The following is a 21,618-nucleotide window of genomic DNA, read 5'->3' as shown; positions in this document are numbered from 1 at the left end:
GGAAACATCAAGGAAAGTGAACTCTCCTCGGGCACTTGTGGTACATCAAGCACTTCTAGCACTGGCAACACTCGACCCCCTGCAATGTCGTTCCCCAGTATCAGGGAAATCCCGGCTACAGGGAGAGTTGGCTGTACCGCCACTGTGAACCGTCCAGTGACTAGTTTGGTCTTCAAGTGCACGTAGTGCAAAGGCACCGGCACGTAACCCATCTCTATACCCTGAAGCAGGACGTTGTAGTGGCATGAAGACTCAACAGACCAGGGCAGCACACCCGAGAGGATAACGGACTGCGCTGCTCCCGTGTCCCTCAGAATCTGAACGTGAACGCGTCATCGTCGGACAGAGAAACAGAACGGGTAAAAATGAAGGTTTCCAAACGACTAGGTGGAGCCAGGGAAGGGACCGTAAAGCCCACAGGCTTAGGATGTTGGTCGGGACGAGGAGGGACCAGTCTCCGCTGTAGCTTCATACAGTCGGCTACAACATGAACTGTTTGATGGCAATAGTAGCACTCCCGCTCTCCACCTGTGCGGCGAAGTGGGGTGGTTGCGAAACGGGGGCTGTGCGAGGGCGCAGCGCCCCGGGTGGCCGGCTCTGTAGCAGGGGCAGGGGTGAAACTGGGCAGGCGGAGCACGAGGCTGCCCAGGATCAGAAGGAGGCGGCCGTACCTGAGCTAGAGCTGTCTTCTCCTCTGACTCTAGCTGTCGCAGTCTAAACTCACCCTAGCAGCTAGCTTATTAGCAGGGTTCGACCATTTTTTGTTGTTGCAGAAACTGCATTTTGCCAAGTAAATATAATTTGGCACTTTTAGCAGCCATTTGTAACTAGGGTTTTGCAACCATAAGTCATTGAACCAGCATTTGCCAGGCATGATTGATAGTACTCAAAGTAATTTAGTGGAAAAAAGGCTAAATCCAAGCACTTTTAACCTATTGAGGAGTGAGTTCTAAATATTACCGACGCTTCCACCAGAGTGAGTTATTTTTTCAAAACGGAAGCTAGCTAGCTTTCGTTAGCTTCCGTTACCTAGCAACCTAGCATAATACTCAGCAATGTTACTACAGGCTAGTGTTACTTGTTAGCCTTCTTATTGTAAATTTTGAAGCCATAATATAGTGTTTGTCATACAGGCCTAGTTTTTGTCTATCGGAAAATAGTCCGTTGGAATGTTCAGTATCACACGTGTGACGGTACTCTGTGGGGCCCGCTTTCGAACGATCACACATGTGTGACGCTACTAATTAACAGGACCTCTTCACTGCTCGGTAAATCCAAGCACTTTCAAGGTCTTTCCAGACCCATGGCAACCCTGCATGAGACATAGTAAACAAAATCTACCACAATACACAATCAAGTAGATCAAAATACAACTCTAACTTCACCCTCCTTTTCTTTTCCTCTACAAAAACTGTGCCTCGTCCCCTCAGGAATGCGGCGTTGAAGTTCTGGCATCTCTTTTGGCTTTGCCCTCTACCAGAACGACAGGCTCTTCAGGTCAAGGGATTCAGAGCCCACTTGGGCAGCTGAGAAGGGTAGGAAATGTGAAAGGAGCTGGAAGTGTGGGGGTGACCATGTGGAAATTGTCTTACAGTTTTTCATGATTGCTAAAACACATTTCTTGAAACAGTCAACCATTTTCTCAAAACTGTAAACACAAAACCAAATATTCAAACTCACTGTAATCTTGGCGTTAATCTAGATTAAAATGGCTCATTTGAATTCCGCCGAAGGCATTCAGAATTTGCGTGCTACCCAAATAATGACTAAAAGTAAGTCTATGAGAACGGGTTTCTCAAGCCAGGTGAGCGAGGAGATGAGTTAGCTTGGCTGATAGAGCTGTGCTGACGGGCTTGCCTCGGTTGCACTCAAACAGTAGTTCGAGGACGACTCTTCCCCTGTGCTACATCAGTGCTTGACCCGGCATCTTCCGCATTAAGGGATGCTTTGCGTTTAGGTGGTATTTGAGACTGGAAGAACTCCTACAGTAAACTAATTCCACATCGTACAAGGTGCAAACAACTTATCTTGTCGAGGTTTTTTATTGGGAAGCTTCTTAATAATACATTTTTCCTGAAGCAAACCCGACGGCTTCATAGCTGCATCCATGTTAGCACATTACATTTGATGTGATAATTTCATACAAAAGGCATACACACAGGTTCGAAGACTCGTTCTTGCCCCCTACAGTGCCTAGGTATAGGCTAAATCTGCGCTAAAATATCAAGGTGAAAGTCATCATAGCTTGTGTAACCGGTGTGAATCGGTGTAACTCACTCTTCAGGTATGCGGACATCCCAACCTGCAGAGTCTTATTTCCGGGAGGTGGCGCAATCCCGACGCATGATGTACCCCCCAAAAGGGAAGCAACACAGTCAATGAATAAGAATGCCAATGCAAACCTTCTGGAATATGACAAGATGATGTTCAGCTTGGGAAGCAGACATCTTAAGACGGGTGCACTCTGTGCAGTTTTTAATAGTCCTTTGCAACTGTTGCCTGTCAGACTATGCAAACTTGATCCTCGCTGCAAACCATGTCACACTGTAGGATCTCAATTGTCATTCATGTCAGACTGTATGACAGTCAAAACACGGAAAACGGACCTATGGTAGAATTCTTTTAATGTCATCCATCATGACATGTTCGGTGATGGTGAGCCGCATTCACCTGAAAATGTACAATGGTAGTTAGCAGCAAACAAAAACATCTGTAGCATTAATTGTATTACGTTTTAACCACTTCACATAGACTTCCCCTTTCCCCTCTTGCCCTGAAGGTGTTGCTGTTAATTTAAAGCATTTTAATCAGAATAAAAATGTGGGATTTTGATGTATTTGCAGCTATTACAAGTATGACATCCAAGCATTAAAATACATAAATAAATAATATCAATAAAGAAATTGTCTAAAGCTCACCATAGCATGGAGCAAAGTTAATTTTGACAATCAAATCATTGGGGGAAAAGCCTGAAGTCAGAAGCTGACATTTAGGAGCTAATCTGTGATGCTGTTTACACTTTAAGTAAAAAGTTTCACCTTGGCCTATGACACTAGTTATCAGCATGGATACTTGTCATTTGTATGGAATCCCAATAGCAACAAAGTCAGTGAAAGGTTATCTCATGATTACATTTATTGTAGAAAACCAAAAAAGGTTTTAATCATTTATTGTCCCTCCTATCGGTCAATAAAATTGAAAATTGATAAAAGGATCTTTTACTGATCAGCCTTAGGAAAGTACCGTTAATATATACTAACTATAACTATAATATATAGTTTATCAGAGACTTAATTTAATTGTAGTAAAATGTGTATGAATGATAACACTGTCACAATATAGCAGATATTTAAGCAGTAATGGTGGTAATTCACCTGGTGACACATATAATAAACCCCAGACCCTTCTTGGAAGGTGGCCTTGCTAAATAAGTACGGGTACAGATTCACAATGACATTGAATTTAGTGACTTTAAACCCCACACACGATGCTACTTTGTGAAAAGGGGAAAACATGTTCGTATATGTGCGGCCTTTAATAATACATTTGAGCATTGACACAGATACCAAGGTAAAACATGTTTGAACTTGAACTCATTTATAAATCTAGTACTTTTTTTCAACTATATATATATTTCTGATATGTCATTGATAGGATAAAATATACCAGGTATTACCAGGTGGTGTTATCCATTCTCATCTGCTTCTATAAAAGAGATATTTGAAGATGGTACCACTAATAATGTATAGTCCACCAGGTGGCAATAAAGTCCATGTGAATGTAGGAGCATAGACTATTTCGTGAGTTCTACAACCTAGATGCATCATGCAATCTCGGGCAAACACTGATAATACATTCCATTTGATGTAAAACACCAGTAATAATCCCTAATTTTACATAATTATTTTCTTTACTTTTGTAGTTCATGTAAAGATGCTCTGAATTGCATTCTCCACCACATTTCAGCCATTTTTTCATTCACCTATTGTACCACCATGCACAGACAAATAAATGCATCAGACATAAAACACTATTATTTTCAATAAATGAGTTCACCATACTGTACATGTAATTGTATATTGATGTATATAATCCAAATCTATGACAATGTAATGTACATATTAATGAACAGATGTGCATGTACATCGAAGCTGAACTGACAAAAGCTCAAAGACTCGTTCTTTAAGGTAAGCCTATATCCACACAAATGATGTTACACTGCTGTACAGATTATACTGTAATTGCACACAAAGGGTTTGGCACAGTGCTTTAACTTTCCTTATGTAATGTATAGAAATAAATTAAGGAATAACAGCAGAATGGAAAGCAGGGGAGGGTAGACTTCATGACAATCTGCTCTTTGCATGTGATGCCATCACTGACTCAAGAGGATGGGAGCAGAGAAGAGGTCTCCCAGTACGTGTATTGAAGTACTGTCAATGTGCACCTTTCCCTTTCTCTCTTTCTGGCTCGATCCATTTGTTCAACACCCCCTCTCCCCTCCCCTCCATCCTCTTCATAGGCATCACAGCCTCCTGCCAAGTGCTCAGCCAATAAGGGGGTCTGAATTGGTCAGGTGACCGCAGCTTCCAACCATTCTCCAAGAGGCACCGGCAAAAAGAGGGGAGTGTCCCTTCCTCACTCTCTCCTTTCCTCCCAATCTCTTTCTCCTGTGTTTCTAAAGCAAGACTCGATGAAAGGAATGTATTAATTTTACATATACATTTGATCCTACACATAGACTTTACAATACAGCGTTGCTTGAAAAAGAGAGCGTGGTGAATACCCTTTTGTCTCTCGCTGGGGACCAGAGAGATGAATGGAGGAGCGATGGAAGGATCCCTGGTAGAGGAGCAACGTGAGCTGGGGACATCTGCAGCCGGTAACGGCTCCATGCTCCCACCGTCTCCGACCATCACCCCGGCCATCCCCCCGTATGTGAAGCTGGGCCTCACTGTGGCCTACACCATCTTCTACTCCCTTCTCTTCGCCTTTATCTATGCCCAACTCTGGCTGGTCCTGCGCTACCGCCACAAGCGATTCAGCTACCAGACAGCCTTCCTCTTCCTGTGTCTGCTGTGGGCAGCACTACGCGCCGTCCTCTTCTCTTTTTACTTCCGCGATTGTGTAACCGCTAACGCGCTGGGGCCCTTTGCCTTCTGGCTGCTCTACTGCTTTCCTGTCTGTCTGCAGTTCTTCACACTTAGCCTCATGAACCTCTACTGTGCCCAGGTGAGGGGTTGTGGAATAGGGGTGTGTATGAGACAGAGAGAAAGGGAATGGGTTTTGTGTGTGAAAAGAGGGAAAGATAATATGTTATGTGGTCATATTAAGGTATACATTTGGGAAAAAAGAATGTCCTTGAGGAGGGCCTCAAAGGACCAAATTGGCATTGATGTGGTTCTTCTTGGTCAATTGGGCTCCAAATTAAGCTATGGTGCTATTCAAAAATAGATGTTCTCCAGCCAGCCTGTGAATGTGGGAGGATTGTGTATAAGTGTGTGCATGCGTAGGCTGATGGAGGTGCGGTTTAGGGGAGGGATGAAAAAGGCAATGTTATGGAAATGCGGGGTGGCAAGGAGACATAGGAGGGGAAAGATTAAGCAGTTCCATTTTTCAGTGGCGTAGCACAGTTGCCTCATTGAGAAATAAGAAAACTATTTTTGACATTATAAATTGATAAAGTGGACTTCAGGTGACGACGACATAAAGATGAGATCCTTGCCTTGTAAAATATGGGCAGACATTAGAGAGACCCTCCATCAAGCCTGAATTAATACTGTATCAGATTTAAGGACACACACCACACAGTGTCCAGCTTTGAGTGGTCGCGTAGCAAGGGAATGCTGCATCTACATACAAAATTTGGCTTCTGTCATTAAACACATTGATGTGTAATTCAATGTCAGCTTCCTTTGACATGACAGTAGGTTTGTTTTGGGGATAGGTCAGCAAGTACTAATAAAAATCTTATCTGAAATTATTTATAGGAATTTTATAGCATCAGATCTGTCGACAGATCTGTCATCAGAATCAATGTATTGACTTGGATATCAGATCAGCTATGTCGCATTTGTTTTTGTTTTGTATGGAAGCTGGGGGAAACCGTGGCATGCTCATCTTTCTTGAGACTGCTTTCTATGTACAAGGTGTACATTGTTCTTTCTTTGAACCCATCAGGTCTACTTCAAGGCCAAGTCCAAGTATACTCCTTCCCTTCTGAAGTACAGGTAAGATGACTCCAGAATATTGTTTAACAGTCCTTAACCTCAAAGTCTGGATCACCACATACCCTAATGTCCTATAAATCTAAGAAATCTGGATTTTGTGGATGCAGAATTATTTTAAATGATCATTTCATTGTGTTAACAATCCTTTTTCTGGAAAGCCCCTAAGTATAATTTCGCACTAGCCAACAACTCTTTTTTTGACTCACCTCTCTTCCTGTTTCTTCCCATAGGCTCCCACTCTACCTGGTCTTTCTAGGTGTCAGTCTCCTCTTCCTGGTGGTGAACTTGGCCTGTGCCCTATTGGTCAAAATAACTGCCACCGAGGTCAAGACCATTGTCCTGGTGCGAGTTACCATCAATGACACGCTCTTTGTGCTTTGCGCCATCTCTCTGTCCGTTTGCCTCTACAAGGTGGCTAAGATGTCACTGGCCAGTATTTATCTAGAGTCTAAGGTAAGAGCCCATGCTTACTTTATTACAAAAAGAAGAAACTGCTTTCTATGTAAAACAACAAGCTATTAGTTTCTAAGCGAGTCGTTTTCGTTGTAGCCTATTGGACACGGATAAAATGAATGCCAATTATACAACGTCCTGCAGCCTGGTAATTCCAAGATCCCTATTTTTTTGTGTTATAGGGGACGTCTGTGTGCCAGGTAACTTTGATTGGCGTGATGGTGGTTCTGTTGTATGCTTCTCGCGCTTGTTACAACCTAGTGGTGCTAGCTCTGACAGACATCGAAACCATCAACTCCTTTGATTACGATTGGTACAACGTTTCTGACCAGGTAACAGTGGCATATATGTTTATAAATGGATAGACACATGTATTTAGAAAACAATCTTGATTCCATGCCAATTATCATTCATGCTGTAATTCTCAAGTAAGTCTCAGAATGAATTGTATTCATTTACAAACCTCTGTCCAGGCGGACTTGCGATCTTCTTTGGGAGACGCGGGCTACATCGTATTTGGGGTGATTCTATTCGTCTGGGAGTTGCTGCCCACCTCCCTAGTGGTGTACTTCTTTCGGGTCCGCCGGCCACCACAGGACAGGGTGAGCGTTTGTGGGTAGCTGTCTGGATGTGTCTTGAGAGGGTCTGACATTTTTGCTGTTGTGTAATACCCTGTATGAAGCAGGGGACGAATCTACTTTCACTAAACTTAAGGGATGTTTTTCAGAGCGGATCCGTGATCCCAAACCATGTGCTCTCATCAAGAGGCTATTTCTTTGACAACCCTCGGCGGTATGACAGTGACGATGACCTGGCTTGGAGCATCCCTCCTCAGAACAATACGGCCACGTAAGTGACATGCCAAAACATTCTCTCAAGGCTACAGTAATGTTGACAAATTGTTGACCAACCTTTAATTATTAGCAGGTTAGGAATCTGGGGGGTGGTTGTTTCCAAAATTCGCTAAAATGTAAGGCTTCAATGGGTTATGCTCGTAACAAATGCTATACTTTTATTTCTTATCTAGTCTATCCACAGACTGCTATGATTGGGGGAGCCGAAACAGCAGCTTTACGGTACACACCAGCACTGACGAGCAACGACTGACAGCGACAACGGGGGAACTATACTCATATCCATAGTAGAGTCTGCACCTCAATATAGGCCTACATCACCGCATAACACACTTTGGCGCTTTTCATCATAAGAGTAGGTCCATGTGTCCATTAGCACAATGTGATAAGTGTTGCTAATTTAGAAATACAAACTTGCAAACATTCGAAGAACATAGACCATTTATGTTTATTGCAGATATTGTGATAAATGAATGTCTCACAATATTTCAAAGAAACTTTGTACTGTGATGTTGGCACAGATTAGTTAAACTTCATATTTCAAAGCTGTATTGTATTCAGGTCCTGCTACTGGACAGTGGTCACTGAACTGTACATTTTTACTATTGGGAAAATAGATTTAAAAAGCTGAATTTTGAAAATGTTTAGACATTTCTAAGGTTTTGTGAATCATTTTTGCTTTAGTGTTACAGGGGGACAGAATTATCCCTATGGGCAACTTTCATAGATTTAGCCAACATGGTTGACACGCAATACATTTGTACAGTGCTTGTCAACATTTTGGAAATACCTAGCCATTTATAATTTTTGAGACACGCACCACCTGTTTTTCATTGTTTTTAATGCATGAATTCAATCACTCAATCAATCATGCCCTGTGGGGCATAATGAGTTAGCATGTTTTCCAAATATTGCCTAAGGTGGCAGTTTGATGCAAATGAAGCTTTATGTACCACTATTTTGGTCAAAGTAAATCCTCACACCTTTAAATGACTTAGTTTGTTGCATATGCATTTGTCTCTCAAAAACGATAAGACTGTTTCCAAACTTTTGACAAACACTGTATATATAATAGGATTAATTAAAAAGTTGTCTGTCTACTGCTGTCAAATCATTTGCAGCATGACCCTGTTGTGTAAGACACTGAATGAAATGTAATTTGAAAAAGTTGATAAGTTTGTCTTCTTCTGCTTTTGCTCTGTGAGAAACAGCAGTTGTACCCATTACGATGTGAGATACTGATGTGTGCAGTATGTCAGCCAGTACAATTTTAAACCGCACTATTGCTTGTTAGTTCAAACATACAGTGACTGTCGTTCATATTTAGAGGACACACAATTCATTTCTTGTAATCATGGAAGTATTGTACAGATGAAATCACCATCTGGAGCTTTCACATCAAAACAGTCTGACTGAACGTATATTATGATGATATGGAAAGATTAGATTATATATTTCTAAGGAAGGTGTGTTTTGTATGTCATTTGTAATGCAGTTTCACTTAAATGCTATATATTTTGTGTCTGTTTGTGGATGTGTTGTGGAATGCATATTGACACATAAACATGACAAAAAAACTATTGAGTATTCAATTAAATGAATATGAGTTTAAGCTATAAACCTAAATGTATGACCCTTTGAAAATTATACAATTGAACATCCCCCTCTCCCCAGCCTTATGACACACACAAAAGTTGGAATGACAACCAGAAATATTTAATCCTCTGTTCAAATAAATATACTCAACAAGTACAGTATACACATCAATATATATAGGTGCAACTATATATAATCATAGATTTGAAAAACAAAGTTCTGTATTTATTTCCTTTACAAATTGTTATGCGTTTTACAAAGGCAGAGAGGAGAAAGCTGGGAATCAATAGTGACAAAAGAGTTTGATGTACATTTTGTCCTATTGAGAAGGCTTTTTTTCATTCTAAAATTACTTTTGGAAACTTTTTTAAGGCAGACAAGTGGATTGCACAGGACAATCTGGTGTTGTAGACAGCATGCAAGGCTTGGAACACAAATACACAAACAAACAAACCGGACACTAACGTTCGCACACACAAAAAATCTACCAAGCCGCCAAGAAATTATGTCCATGAGATACCTTTCATTTCAAACAAAAGATAATAACACATCCCATAGTGTTCACATTCATGGTGAGAGTAGCATTAGATTAGCTGTGCTCCATTGAATAACTCTTACTAAAGGCTTGCTTACTAAAGGTCCTAAAGAGTTTTTTGTTTTTAAACATGGCTGGAAAAATCATGCTTACATTATGTGGTGGTAATATTATGATTACGTGATTACGTGTTCCTTTTGAAATCCTCAGAACATAAACACTTTATGGGGTCAAAAGGTTTGGAAAATCAGCTGTAACACAAAAAAGGCAACATAAAATCTTTGGTCCAATTCTAAATCAATTTCAAAGAAAGAACAACAAAATAACCGCTCTCACACTGGTATTTCGAATAAGTATCTCAGATTTTTCATATCAAGTAATAACCATAATAATGTCAAATTTCTGACACTTGTAGGATAGCTATGACAAGTCATTACCGATATTAAAGTCAAATTCCAAAAATATTTAAATCTGAATAGATTTAAAAGCTTGTTTTCAGTTTTAAAGACAGAAAATACCATCCTTGAACTTCTTCAACAAGATGGCAGCTTAACACCATTGGTCAAAGAGTTTGACTTCAGACTTAATATTCAACAAATACTTGAATATTAATATTAAGCAACATTTTAGTTGCAACATAATTCCTTCCAGATATCTTAGAAAGGGGATTTAGTCATTTTTATCTCAGGGTTCAAGAAAAACAATTAAACTTAAGTCGCCAAAAACATGTATATGTAAACATATACATAAATATGTAAAATTATTGATTAGGCATGATGACCAACATTGCATTTGTAAGGATATACTGCGCAGTTTTTAATATAATAATGACCTAATTTATGCATGTTGTGCAGTAAGACTACGTTGGGACACCACTGAATAGCAAACATGTGCGTACACAGACATTCCCTCAAAGACACATGCGTTCGGAAACAGAAGAAATCAATGACTTCTACAATAGCGTTTCTACAAGTGTCAAGACAACAGTTGTAAAAGTTTGGGGAAATAAAAAACATAATTCTTATATAGCTGCAAATGTTTTTTCCTCAGAAAACATGCACACGCTCAATCACACATCAACACACATGACACTCACGCATACGCACGCCAATGTTCTGGCTAGATTACAACTAGTATGCCTGAGATGGTGAATTGGGGGGGGGGGGGGATATTTAAAAATAATGGAAGGACAGACTCACAGGCATTAAGCATTTATGCAAAACAAATGCAGGAAAAAGGTGGTAGCTAAAGGGGCAGGCAAAAAGCCTGGAGTCCAGCATGGATTGCAGACAGAAAACAAATGTGCAATCAAATACTTGCAAACTAGGAACTCCTCAGATCTATTAAGCGAGTGCTGGGCTAGTAATGCTCACAATTTGAATGCACACATCGATCTTTCAGACCTAAATCTTGAGGAATATCACACACAGGGATGGGAGATGTTGAAAAGGGTGGGAGGGGTGTCAGTGTTGACTCTGAAGTCCCTGAAAGTGGCCTCATCCTGGATAGGATAAGACTATTGCAGTTTCCTCTTCGATTGCTCCACCAGGTGGCCACATTGTCTGTTACCTCTTGCCATTAAGTAGGCTTCGGAAGTTATGGAGCTGGTGTATGCTTGTGGATAGTCTAAAAGAAGGTTAGACGAGAAAGATAAACAGCCTTGTTAACACCTCTTGATCTTGTATCACTAGGATTCAATTGCTTTGAACTGAGAATCAATTGTTTTGCTTTTATATTTAAAGTTCTTAACAACCTATTTTGAAAGGACCTTTCCTAAAGAGGGGTAACACCAACCTTCCGAAGGCATTCAGTAAGGCGACGATCTCCTGCCGCGTCAGCTGGAAACCCTTGGAAGGGCTGTGTTCCGGAAGGTTCTTGATTTCCTTTTCAGAGAAGAGGATCTTCAGGGCTGTACCAAGTCCTTCGATCTGTAACGTGAGTGGAGAGTTAAACAGGCCAGCGTTGGCCAGGACACCATCAAAATAGGCTTTTCTTTCTAAGCAGTCTGGATTGAAATGATCTATGTATCAGGAGTAAAGGCACATTTGTAAAGGCAAATTGTACATTAATGCTCAACTGAATTACCATGGGTGAGGGGATTAAATATTGTGCAAGAGTAGACTCATTTTACAAATAGATAAGCGTAACTCAAGAACTGACCAATGTGTCAATCATACATTTATAAATCAAGCTATTTCTAATAAAAATACGGAATAAAAAAAACCTACCTGTAACTTTCCCCAGAGACGACACTTACTGCAGCCTACACAGTCCATGATCCGAGAAATGTTTTTGAAATGGAGACGGAATTCCTCCTGGCAAACAATAGAGGCAAAGACAAAGGGTAAAATCAGGTGTCCACAAATGTAAAAATATATATCAATACCTAATTAAAAAAATAAGAGAAGTGGACTATTTTAAAACCACAAAGAAAGACGTGCAACAAATGTATGCACATTTATACCCACAGTTTCACATTCCAAAACGTGAGAAGATAATTTGTGACAACAGGTGTTCATATACACAAAACACAAAAGTAACTGGCATGAGAATCATTAACTGGTATATAACATAGCTGACCAGAAACGTTGTCTGGTTGACTACTCATGCATTGAGGCAGCACAAAAGCTGCTGCTTTCCTCTAACTGCAAAAACACGTTTTCAAGACTTGAAAACATTTAACCCTTGTGCTGCCTTCGGGTCAGATGACCAAAAGGTTCATAACGAACCATCGTTGTGTTTACCCAATTTTACCCAATACAAAAGCAAATAAAAATAATTTTCTTTCTACCTTCGCAATGTGGGGGGTCTGAGACAGCCCAACGGTTAAAAGAAAATGTTTCACTTTGTTTTTGTATGCGGTAAAGTTGTTGCAAACGACGGTGGTTCCCAATGACTTCGGGTCAAAATGACCCGAAGATAACACAAGGGTTAAGATATATTTTTTGCCTTTTGATGGCTTTATTAGACAAAGATGGTTACAAAAAGACAGGAAATGTATGGGAGAGGAAGACATGTAAAAAATGCTCCAAGCCAGAATCCATATTTAGTGTTGAAGCTTAAACTAGCTATAACTGTCAATGAGGTGGGCTCACCTTCAAAATCTTTGCTTCAATTTTGTGGCCCGCAAACATGGACTTCTCATCAAAGTGCATTGGGAAGGCTCTGAAGAAAATAAGAAAACAACTGGTGGTCAGTGGGAGGTTAATAACAAATTGTTAAAAAGTGTAATTGATGTAACTATACAAATGGGTGGTTGTACTGTATTTTTATGTTACATGTTTGTTACATTCCATCCTCATTCTCTACATACTGGGTCTCGTTGAACAACTGCAGCAAAAGCTCCTTGGTGCCAGTGTCCTCTTGGGTGTTTCCTGTGTACAGGTTAATGAAGGCACGGTCGAAATACGGCGCCAACTTGGAAAGTGCTCGCAGCTCAATTAGATATAGGAAATAAAGGTTTTTGAGGCGCCGTGTGCCTTCGCCCTTGGTCTCAGCCGGGTCGAAGCGCTGACGGAACTCCTGCACGTTGGGGCCCCAGAGTGACTTTCCCCAGGCCTCTGAAGTAAAAGTAAAGGCTGAATGAATGGTTGCGTGGTGATAGAAATTGCAAATATTAACATACTGCAGGGAAAATCTTGTGTATCGTCAACACCAATCCAACATTTGTGCAATCATCCTCATATGTCATATAAAAAATGTTCATATTCACATCTATTAAATAGCAAGGAAGTTGGGGGAGGGGGTCCTACCATCCAACAGGTACTCTGCACACAAGTGAATATTGATGCTACTATGGAGACCGGAGATGAGCCTGTAAAACACCCTCTTTTCCAGACACAACCCTATTCAGGAGAGAACAACACATTTTCACATTTCTCTTCAAAAGGGAGCTGAAAGTCCTTTCACTGTATCTTTTTTGTTGGGTATATTAGGCATAGCCCTGTTAAGCCAGGGGTGACAAGAATGTAGTTGTTCCACAGCATCCTCACCCGTTACAAAAAAGGTTTGGGAGTTTCGGTTTACCACCTGCTGTATATGACTGTCATGATGTTTGAGGGCCTCGAGTCTCACTTAGTCAATAATGTAATCTTTGCATCACGGGACATGCATGACAAAGACTTATTTCATGAAGTCTACAGTGAAAGGAATAGAACTCTGTGTGGCTTCTTTGTACCAAAACCCAAGAGGTTTCAACAGCCTCTGTCTGCCTAGACAAAACACTTCAAAGCTAGCATAGAAATACATAAGAGGGTGCTTTTTAGGGTTGCTTTGACGTGACCGAGATGTTGAAATAATGGAGAAGAGAGGAAGCTTGAAAGATATTCCAGGGAGAGTTTGATGACTTGAAATAGACACATGCAAAATAACTACGATAAAATGACTGTGTCAAGCTGTTTGAACTTCCCTCTCAAATTTGTCTCACCAAACCATTACAAATGACAAATCTTATAATTCAAAATAAAATGTTTAAATAATAAATAAATAAATTACCTTCAAGCCAGTCGTAGAAGCCCTCTCCTGAATGCATGTAAAACAAAGATGTGTTAGTTTGTATTAACATAGGAGTCATGCTATTATAATCCTAATAAAAAAATGTATACATTAAAATACATAAACTAGCACTTACCATCATCATCTCCTAGGGGTCCGAAGGATGACAAGGATAACAACAGCATGTTACAATCATACTATTAATAGGATACAATAATTTGACTGCAAACACAAAAACTTGTTGGTGGAAAAACACATTTGAATTCAAAATCATTGTATTGATTGTCTTTGCTGGCTTCTAGAAATGTTTAGGCCACTACGTTTTTATTTATAAATAAATAAATATAGAAATTAGACTATACAAAATAAGATTTTCCAAAAACGATTTACAACAGCATCATTTATGAAAAATCTATGAAAAGGCAGACAAGAGAGAGCAGACACGGTAAGATAAAAAGTACAAAAACATCACTAACCTCTGCTCGGAGCCAGTGGGTTAAGTGGTCGATAAACTGATCTTGGCCTGCAAACAACAAATACTTTCATGTCACCAAATACAATGCACACACACAGTCTTTGTCATCATCATGTGATATTTCAGGGTTAGTGGCAATACTTTATTAGCTATGCAATTTATTCATATTAGTACAAGAGTACTAATAATACAAGATAGCGAAAGCTCAAAAGTAGATTAAAGTATTTGATAGAGTGTGGGTATGTGTCTCTCACTTGAAGCAGTTCTCCTCGTAGATGCTGTTCCACACTCTCCATGCAGACGGCCCCTTATAGCCAGTGTAGCGCTCAGGGTTGAGGAGAAGATCTACATACTCGGCATCTGGGGACGTCTCATCTGAAAGAGAAAGGAGGAGATAATGAATGAGTGAAACAGATGGACTGGTGGGATTTGGTGGTGTCTAAAGCTACCTAACACCATTTCAAAATTAATGGGTTGACATGCTTGAAAATCAATTATTTTTTACCTTTGCTAATTTACTGCAGATTAGAAATATAAATAACTTTTGTATTCACACCAAGATTACATCTTCAAAATACAATGTTTTAATAAATGAGTAACGTTTCCTAATGAGTAACGTGAATACTTCTGCAAGGCAATGTTAAATAGTTTGAAGCCAGTGTATAATTTATAAAGCCCGACGTGCAAAAAAATTGATCTTTGAAGTTAGAATTTATGTTCTCACCGTCTAGCAGGCAAAAGTGGTCCTGGGCATCATCGTGACGAGCCCAGTCTTCAAAGGCCTCTTTACTCTGGTTGCTGGCAAGAGAAAAGGTAAAACAGTTTGGCAAAAAAAAAAAAACTAACTAACAACTAACAAGCACAGGACTGACAAATAATGTACACTATCATGAAATGTCAAATGATATGATACATCATTTTTTACAAGCTATCAGGCACCACTTTGGGAATAAAGTTTAAATAATAATAATAGATTTAAACCTGAAAGAAAAGTACAGTATGCTATTACCTCAGTGTGCTGTTAATAGCTCCAAGTTCATGGGCTTGTTCACAGTCCACAATGTTTGTAATTGTGTTGGGTGCCTGGGAATACTATGCAGCAGGAAAAAGAGCATTGTTATGAACAACTGACCCAAAAGGTCTAAACTAAATTAATCTGTCATAGCCTCAACATGTCTGACTTAAGGGCCACTCTTCTTCTCTAACTTGGCCAAAACACTAATTTTCAGACTTTTCCCCAACTAACCCTGAACAGTTTACACTAGAAGTCCAACAAATCTATAGCAAAAGACCAGAGACAGAAAATGATGTTGCCCAGGTCTCAGTATCAGGACAGAATGCTTAACATCAAACAGCAAGCCAGTCATGAACACATACCCAGGAAGGCTAAACAAACTAGTAAAGCTAACTGCCTTCTAGCCACATAGCTAGTTAGAGGTGAATAACCACTGTGTGTGGCTAATGTACCTCTCCTGACCTTACAGGCACCTGCTGTGCTTTTCCCTCTCACTGCCACGTTGACTTGCATCCCCCGCACTGCCCCCTCCCTGCCCTGAGCTGTGGAAGAACTCTGACAGAACGCTAATCTAATCTTCCTCAAATGTTTCATCTGGCAAATCATAAGGCTAACACCAAACTGTTACATGAAAAATCCTAACAAAATAACATGGGAACAGGGAACATAATAATAATCTCTTTTGGGGATATGTGTAGCTCTGTGGTATAACTATTTAATGCAAATAAAGACGTTGCAAGTTCAAATCCCCCTGATGTACTCTGCTTTGGCTATAAGCATCTGCTAAATGAACAAATGTTTTATTTTGTATATTTTATCTCTTATTACAATGACATATTTACACTACAACACTGCTTCTGTGCACCTGTGACATCCTTTATTCATACTGGGCTACAATGGTTTGCCCAAAACAAAGCAGCTCAGTGCTAAAGCCTTGAGCCGACTGAATAAACAAAATAATTCAAACTTTAAAAGGATAATCAAGCCGTAGACACTAAGCTGTTGAAACTCTGTTTGACTCAGTTATTTGCAAGAGATTTACGCGGACATTTTACAACAACAAAAACGCACTAAAATGACTGGATTGACCTTCATTTCTAGTCGGTCCACATGTCCAAACGGTTCATTACTAGACAAACAATAGGAACGAAGCCAAGCTTTTCTTAACAAACAGCGAAGGGGGCACTAAGTGCTGAATCAGCTGCAAAGATGCAAAAGACTGGTACAAATGCAGGAGAAGCACGCAGGCCCTAAACTCAATTTCAGTATGTAACTAAGCAAATAAACCAATATGGTTGTCTTCTGTATCTGGATGTAAGGTATACAGCTTACACGACACAAAAGAAGGCTTGGTTAATAGAACATATCCCATCAATCCTAGGTATCAATTTACGGCGCAAACATCCATTGTTATCTTAGGGGTCAGATGGCTGAGCGGTTAGAGAGTCAAGCTATTAATCAGAAGGTTGCCAGTTCAATTCCCGGCCGTGCCAAATGAGGTTGTCTAAGGCACTTCACCTGTGCTTACTGCAAGTCGCTCTGGATAAGAGCGTCTGCTAAATGACTAAATGTCATGTAAATGTTATCCTATACACAGCTTTATAGTGTTTTGAAGAGACAAGTTGGTATACAAATATACTCCACCCTCTTGTCTGAGCATACACCTAGCATGTTTACATTCATTACATTTTAATGGATCTGCTGGGAACAGAGGCTTACCTTATTGTAGTTACCAGACTTAATTCCCACTGGGATCTTGCTCTAAAAAGAGACACCACCAGAAAACAATAGGGCAGGTGAACATCTCATCACATTTACCTTGATAGAGGTGGCAAACATACTTAATACCATTCCAAACTTCCCAATGAGTAGCTTTGTCTTATGTACCAGAGCCTGAAATAAATGGATGGGCATCATCCTGTATAATAATAGCCACAGATGAATTTAGCCCATGTTGCTCAAAGCTGTAGTGTACAAGTACATATCACCTACACATCAGGAGACAGTATTGCGTGATTTGGAATGGGCTATTGCTTAATGCAAGTCACTCAAAAAATATTGAAATGAAGGTTTGGCTAGAACAATTGCATTCTGCATGAACTCTGACCTCCGGGCAGGGCTCAACGTGGCAGTCCTTGATGGAGCAGTGTCCATCGTCCGGCCAGAAGGGACAGGGCCGCTTGAGGTTGACCTTCAGAGATACCAAAAGGAAGCAAGGTGATCCACTTGGCCATCCTCTAAGTACCATATTTATCATGTTGCTCAGGCTGACAACAAGGCTTTTCTGGATGCTGTATCATAAATGACTTGTCTAGGTCGATTAGACAATAAGAATAGTTAGATGTGTATAGAGCCAAAACGTTTTTGGTGACATGTTTAATAGGATTTCATGGACAGGTCAACCATGGATGACAACAAAGAGCTTATAAAACGCTCTCTTTCAAGAAAGCCGTCTACATCGCTTGATCCGTTTATTAAGTTGTCATTCATGAGGGCCACAGCTTACTGACAAGTCATTGATGCAGCACAGATCAGCACTGTAGGATCCAGATGCTCCCATTCACAAAATGAATAGTGTCCCAATGTGTATATTTTTCCTGTTTTGGGTTATTGATAAACTGTTCATCGAAGCGGATAGCTTCCACATCAGGTAGTTTTGCTTTTGTGTCCGTGTGCATTCAGTGGATGTAGTCAAGCAGAGCGAGATTTTCATTTTTTGAACCCTCATTGATGATGCAACGCAGAGTCTTGGCAGAATTGCCACGTCACCTTGCTAGTTATCACAGGACCTTCAGTTTCCTACAGTTACATAATCTGCATCTTTATTTTTGGTTGGCTAAGATCTCATCGACTATAGGGTGCATGCATATATAGTGATAAAACCAACAGTTGATTTTCAAACATTTAATTAATGGGCAAATCCAATTTGGGCATAGCCCTAGGGGACTGACGTTCAGTGGTATAATATGGATGCAGCGTCTGCTAAATTAACAAATTATTAATTATAGTCTTTTATTGGTTACACATTTTCCGAAATGGAAAACATGGTGTACACAGGAGCTTTGCTTAGCCGATTTGTTTGAGATTAGACTGTATCAGAATAAGGGTGTGTCTATTGTAAATAATCTGGTACATGCATTTTGACAAGGTGCCATTTTAATAAAAATAAAAATGGTCAAGAATATAATTTGGTTAGTAAAAGGCATTATAAGTGAAGATGGACAATGTGGTGTACAAAGGGCATTGTTTTTGCCTATTTTCTTAAGATTAGCATGCCTCAGATTATGGGTGTGATTATGGGTGTGTCTATTATAAAGCATTTAATACAACAACTTACTTAAACACTAAACTGTTGACCTCTGCCACTTCTTAAGCACTGTTACAGCCCACTTACCCTGTAATATCTGAAGTAGTCTTTCTCATTCAACTTCTTAATGCGTGGGTAAATCTTGAAGTTGTTGAAAACGTCAATGCTTTCAATGTCACAGAAGCAGTCGTCCAAGACACCAGTTAACTAAGGAAACAAAAAATGATAGTTCCTTTTGGTATAAAAACACATAGGCATTTGGAAAAACAACTTGAAGTCACCTTGTAATTTATTTAAAATAACAAAACAAAAAAATATTTGAGCTAGAGCGAGTGGCATCTCAAAACTTCCAGACTCTACTTTTAGCACGTCAGTTGCCAGACTTGTTTTCAACATGTACAAAAAGCACAAGACGCCAAACAGATTGAAGTTATGCCACATCCTGAATAAACTGATTTGTACAACAGATACCTGTTTTGTAACTTGGCTTACAAGTCTGTTCACTGAAATCTGTCACACTTTTCCCTTTCATTATCCAATAGTGGACAGCAGGGTTTATCCTCACATGCATTAACAAAGAGACAGCTGCTATGTCAAATGAAAACTGTATTGAGCTAGTCAGACACCTGAGCCCTCACTCATTATTAAGGTTTTAACCTAACCAATGCAACTTGTCACTAATGATAAAAGTGAGCTGAGTGGACAATTATACTGGTTTCATGGCCAAAACTAGTGTATGTGGCACCAGAGGCATGTTCCTTTGGAACATACACAACAGCTTGCCTTAAAATTATGCATGGTTTTCTCTAAGCATTTAATAGACTGTAACTGCCTTTGTTAACAAACTGTTATTTACAATATATAGTCACCATGTCTGACCTCAGAATGCAATAGTCCACTTATCATGAAGAAAAGTTGTGAAGCCGTCCATATAAAACCAATTCCTCTGCGCATTCCGGTATTTAATGGTTTTGCAGCTGAAGTCCTCAAAGGGAGCCCCTCAGTTTCTATAAAACACTATTTTAAGCTGTTGCAAAAAAACATTTGAACTACTGACGTTGATAAAGCGATTTAAAATAAGTAGTCTGAGAGAACTGATGTAGAGGTTGTGATAGAAGATGAGCTGTCATTTCAGACCACTGACTCCTCGTGGGTATATCCCGCTTTGACCCCGCCTCCAAACAAAGCAATGTGTACAAATAACAGCTGTCAAATTAGCCCCCGCCTCTTACAATTGTAGTCTTCACTTCACTCGAGTAACCGTGATGTTGCGGTTCTTACACTGCACGGGACTACAAATCCCATACTGTATTTTTTACGAACCCCAAGTTTAACCAATCAGGGTACACCACGCTATTTTCTTGTATCGTTCCTGGTTCATGTATGCAAATGTCATTTTTAAATTCTACATATGTAAACAAAAGTGGTATAATTAACCCCTTTTCTGATAAACGTGATGTTTGTCTTAAGTTAATATATTAATAGGGCAATTAGACCAGACAATTCTCGTGGTTTACGTACGTAGCCTACAATAAATGTATATTGTTGAATCAATATTATTCAGCATAATCTTAATATGAAATATAAGGTATTGGAGACAGCGTAGACAAGTTGTACAGAGTTCAAATGAGAGGACAAAGATTAATTTCTGAAGGTGTGACGTCAAATTAAGGTGACAGTAGAAAATGCTAGAGGATCTGGATCATATGCATACAGTAAATGTCAATAAGCTGGATGCCTTACAAAGACATCACACTATCTGAAAATATAAGAATATTGAAATGACAATGAACAATGCCATTTTAAATGTGTGTTATACTTACGTGGCAAAAACAACTCTGGTCTTGATTTTCAGGTGTACTTTTTCTAGAATATTCATTCTGTGACGTTTTGGTCTTGGCACTGTTGTGAAACCAACCCAAAACAAAGTCCCCAAAGAACAACCATACAAAAACTAAAAGTCCAGCAGTCTGTATAGTTACCTTTATCATCATTATTTAGTGGTTGCAATAAGTACGAGGAAGGAACTCTGCGGAAATATATCTAGATAGCTGGCTAGCTAATCAGCTAGTGCTAGCTGATGCGCACTAATGCGAACACAGCTTAAAAATATATTGTAGTCACAATCAGTACGGTTATTATATTGACATCCTCGATTATATCCTATAATCTCAGTATTCCGTACTCACAAAGAGTTGTTGGAATGTATGAAATCTAATTAAAGTGGATACAAAATTATATTCCCAGAGAGGTAGGACCAAGTTTTGACATCTAAAAACACGACTTGATGAAGCGAGTCGGTACGGAAAGCCAAAAGGTTGAAAATACAATCGGCCAGCCTTAAATAATATTCTTTTTAGGAACGTTTCACGCATATTGTATTTTACAATAAAGAGACATTATTAGTCCATTTAAGGACATGTTACGAAATCGTAATTTAAAACGACAGGTGGTGAACTACTTCACTCCATGTAATTCGACTTTTGGCCTGGAATTTAACCTAACATAAATAATTTAGTAAAGGTTTTTAATCGGCTGTTCAAGAGCTGCATACTTTGGGTTGAGTTTCTAGTATGTTTCTAGAAATTGATTTATTTTTATTTTCTACCATAGGTAGTCTAGCCAGGACAGTGCATAGAGAAAATATATATAGGCTATG

At 39.6% G+C, this 21,618-nt stretch overlaps 2 protein-coding genes across 3 annotated transcripts; one reads left to right on the top strand and one right to left on the bottom strand.

The window, feature by feature from the left end:
• Positions 1-1,059: 1,059 nt before the first annotated feature.
• Positions 1,060-9,141, top strand: gpr137bb (G protein-coupled receptor 137Bb). The gene is made up of 10 exons (XM_084685664.1): positions 1,060-1,268; positions 1,431-1,535; positions 4,133-4,416; positions 4,523-5,232; positions 6,181-6,230; positions 6,461-6,683; positions 6,866-7,015; positions 7,157-7,285; positions 7,411-7,532; positions 7,711-9,141. The coding sequence occupies exons 4-10, from the start codon at positions 4,816-4,818 to the stop codon at positions 7,823-7,825; spliced, it is 1,206 nt and encodes a 401-aa protein (XP_084541790.1). The 5' UTR covers positions 1,060-1,268; positions 1,431-1,535; positions 4,133-4,416; positions 4,523-4,815; the 3' UTR covers positions 7,826-9,141.
• A 90-nt stretch (positions 9,142-9,231) lies between these two features.
• Positions 9,232-21,277, bottom strand: ero1b (endoplasmic reticulum oxidoreductase 1 beta). Of its 2 annotated transcripts, none has more exons than XM_084685659.1 (16): positions 20,783-21,277; positions 19,047-19,166; positions 17,760-17,843; positions 17,372-17,413; positions 15,647-15,729; positions 15,362-15,435; positions 14,892-15,012; positions 14,639-14,685; positions 14,299-14,310; positions 14,163-14,189; positions 13,421-13,513; positions 12,982-13,228; positions 12,764-12,833; positions 11,897-11,983; positions 11,463-11,596; positions 9,232-11,294 (listed from the first exon to the last, which is right to left on the bottom strand). In XM_084685659.1, exons 1-16 carry the CDS (start codon positions 20,951-20,953, stop codon positions 11,234-11,236), a joined length of 1,473 nt encoding a protein of 490 aa, XP_084541785.1. In that variant the 5' UTR covers positions 20,954-21,277; the 3' UTR covers positions 9,232-11,233. The 2 variants fall into 2 exon arrangements, with proteins under 2 accessions (XP_084541785.1, XP_084541786.1); XM_084685660.1 differs by lacking the exon at positions 20,783-21,277 and adding an exon at positions 19,839-20,085.
• Between the last annotated feature and the right edge of the window lie 341 nt (positions 21,278-21,618).

Source organism: Hypomesus nipponensis, chromosome 21 (assembly GCF_054491055.1).
Source record: "Hypomesus nipponensis isolate SF chromosome 21, ASM5449105v1, whole genome shotgun sequence".
In the NCBI taxonomy this organism is placed as follows: domain Eukaryota; kingdom Metazoa; phylum Chordata; class Actinopteri; order Osmeriformes; family Osmeridae; genus Hypomesus; species Hypomesus nipponensis.
This window is presented reverse-complemented; position numbering and strand designations above follow the sequence as displayed.

Coding starts and splice junctions, on each gene's coding strand:
- gpr137bb (XM_084685664.1), top strand. CDS start 4,816: ATGAATGGAGGAGCGATGGAAGGATCCCTGGTAGAGGAGCAACGTGAG. Junction 5,233..6,180: donor TGAACCTCTACTGTGCCCAG/GTGAGGGGTTGT, acceptor TGAACCCATCAG/GTCTACTTCAAGGCCAAGTC. Junction 7,533..7,710: donor CCTCAGAACAATACGGCCAC/GTAAGTGACATG, acceptor TTTCTTATCTAG/TCTATCCACAGACTGCTATG.
- ero1b (XM_084685659.1), bottom strand. CDS start 20,953: ATGATGATAAAGGTAACTATACAGACTGCTGGACTTTTAGTTTTTGTA. Junction 19,167..20,782: donor ACCAGAGTTGTTTTTGCCAC/GTAAGTATAACA, acceptor TTGTTTCCTTAG/TTAACTGGTGTCTTGGACGA. Junction 14,686..14,891: donor TACGAGGAGAACTGCTTCAA/GTGAGAGACACA, acceptor TGTTGTTTGCAG/GCCAAGATCAGTTTATCGAC.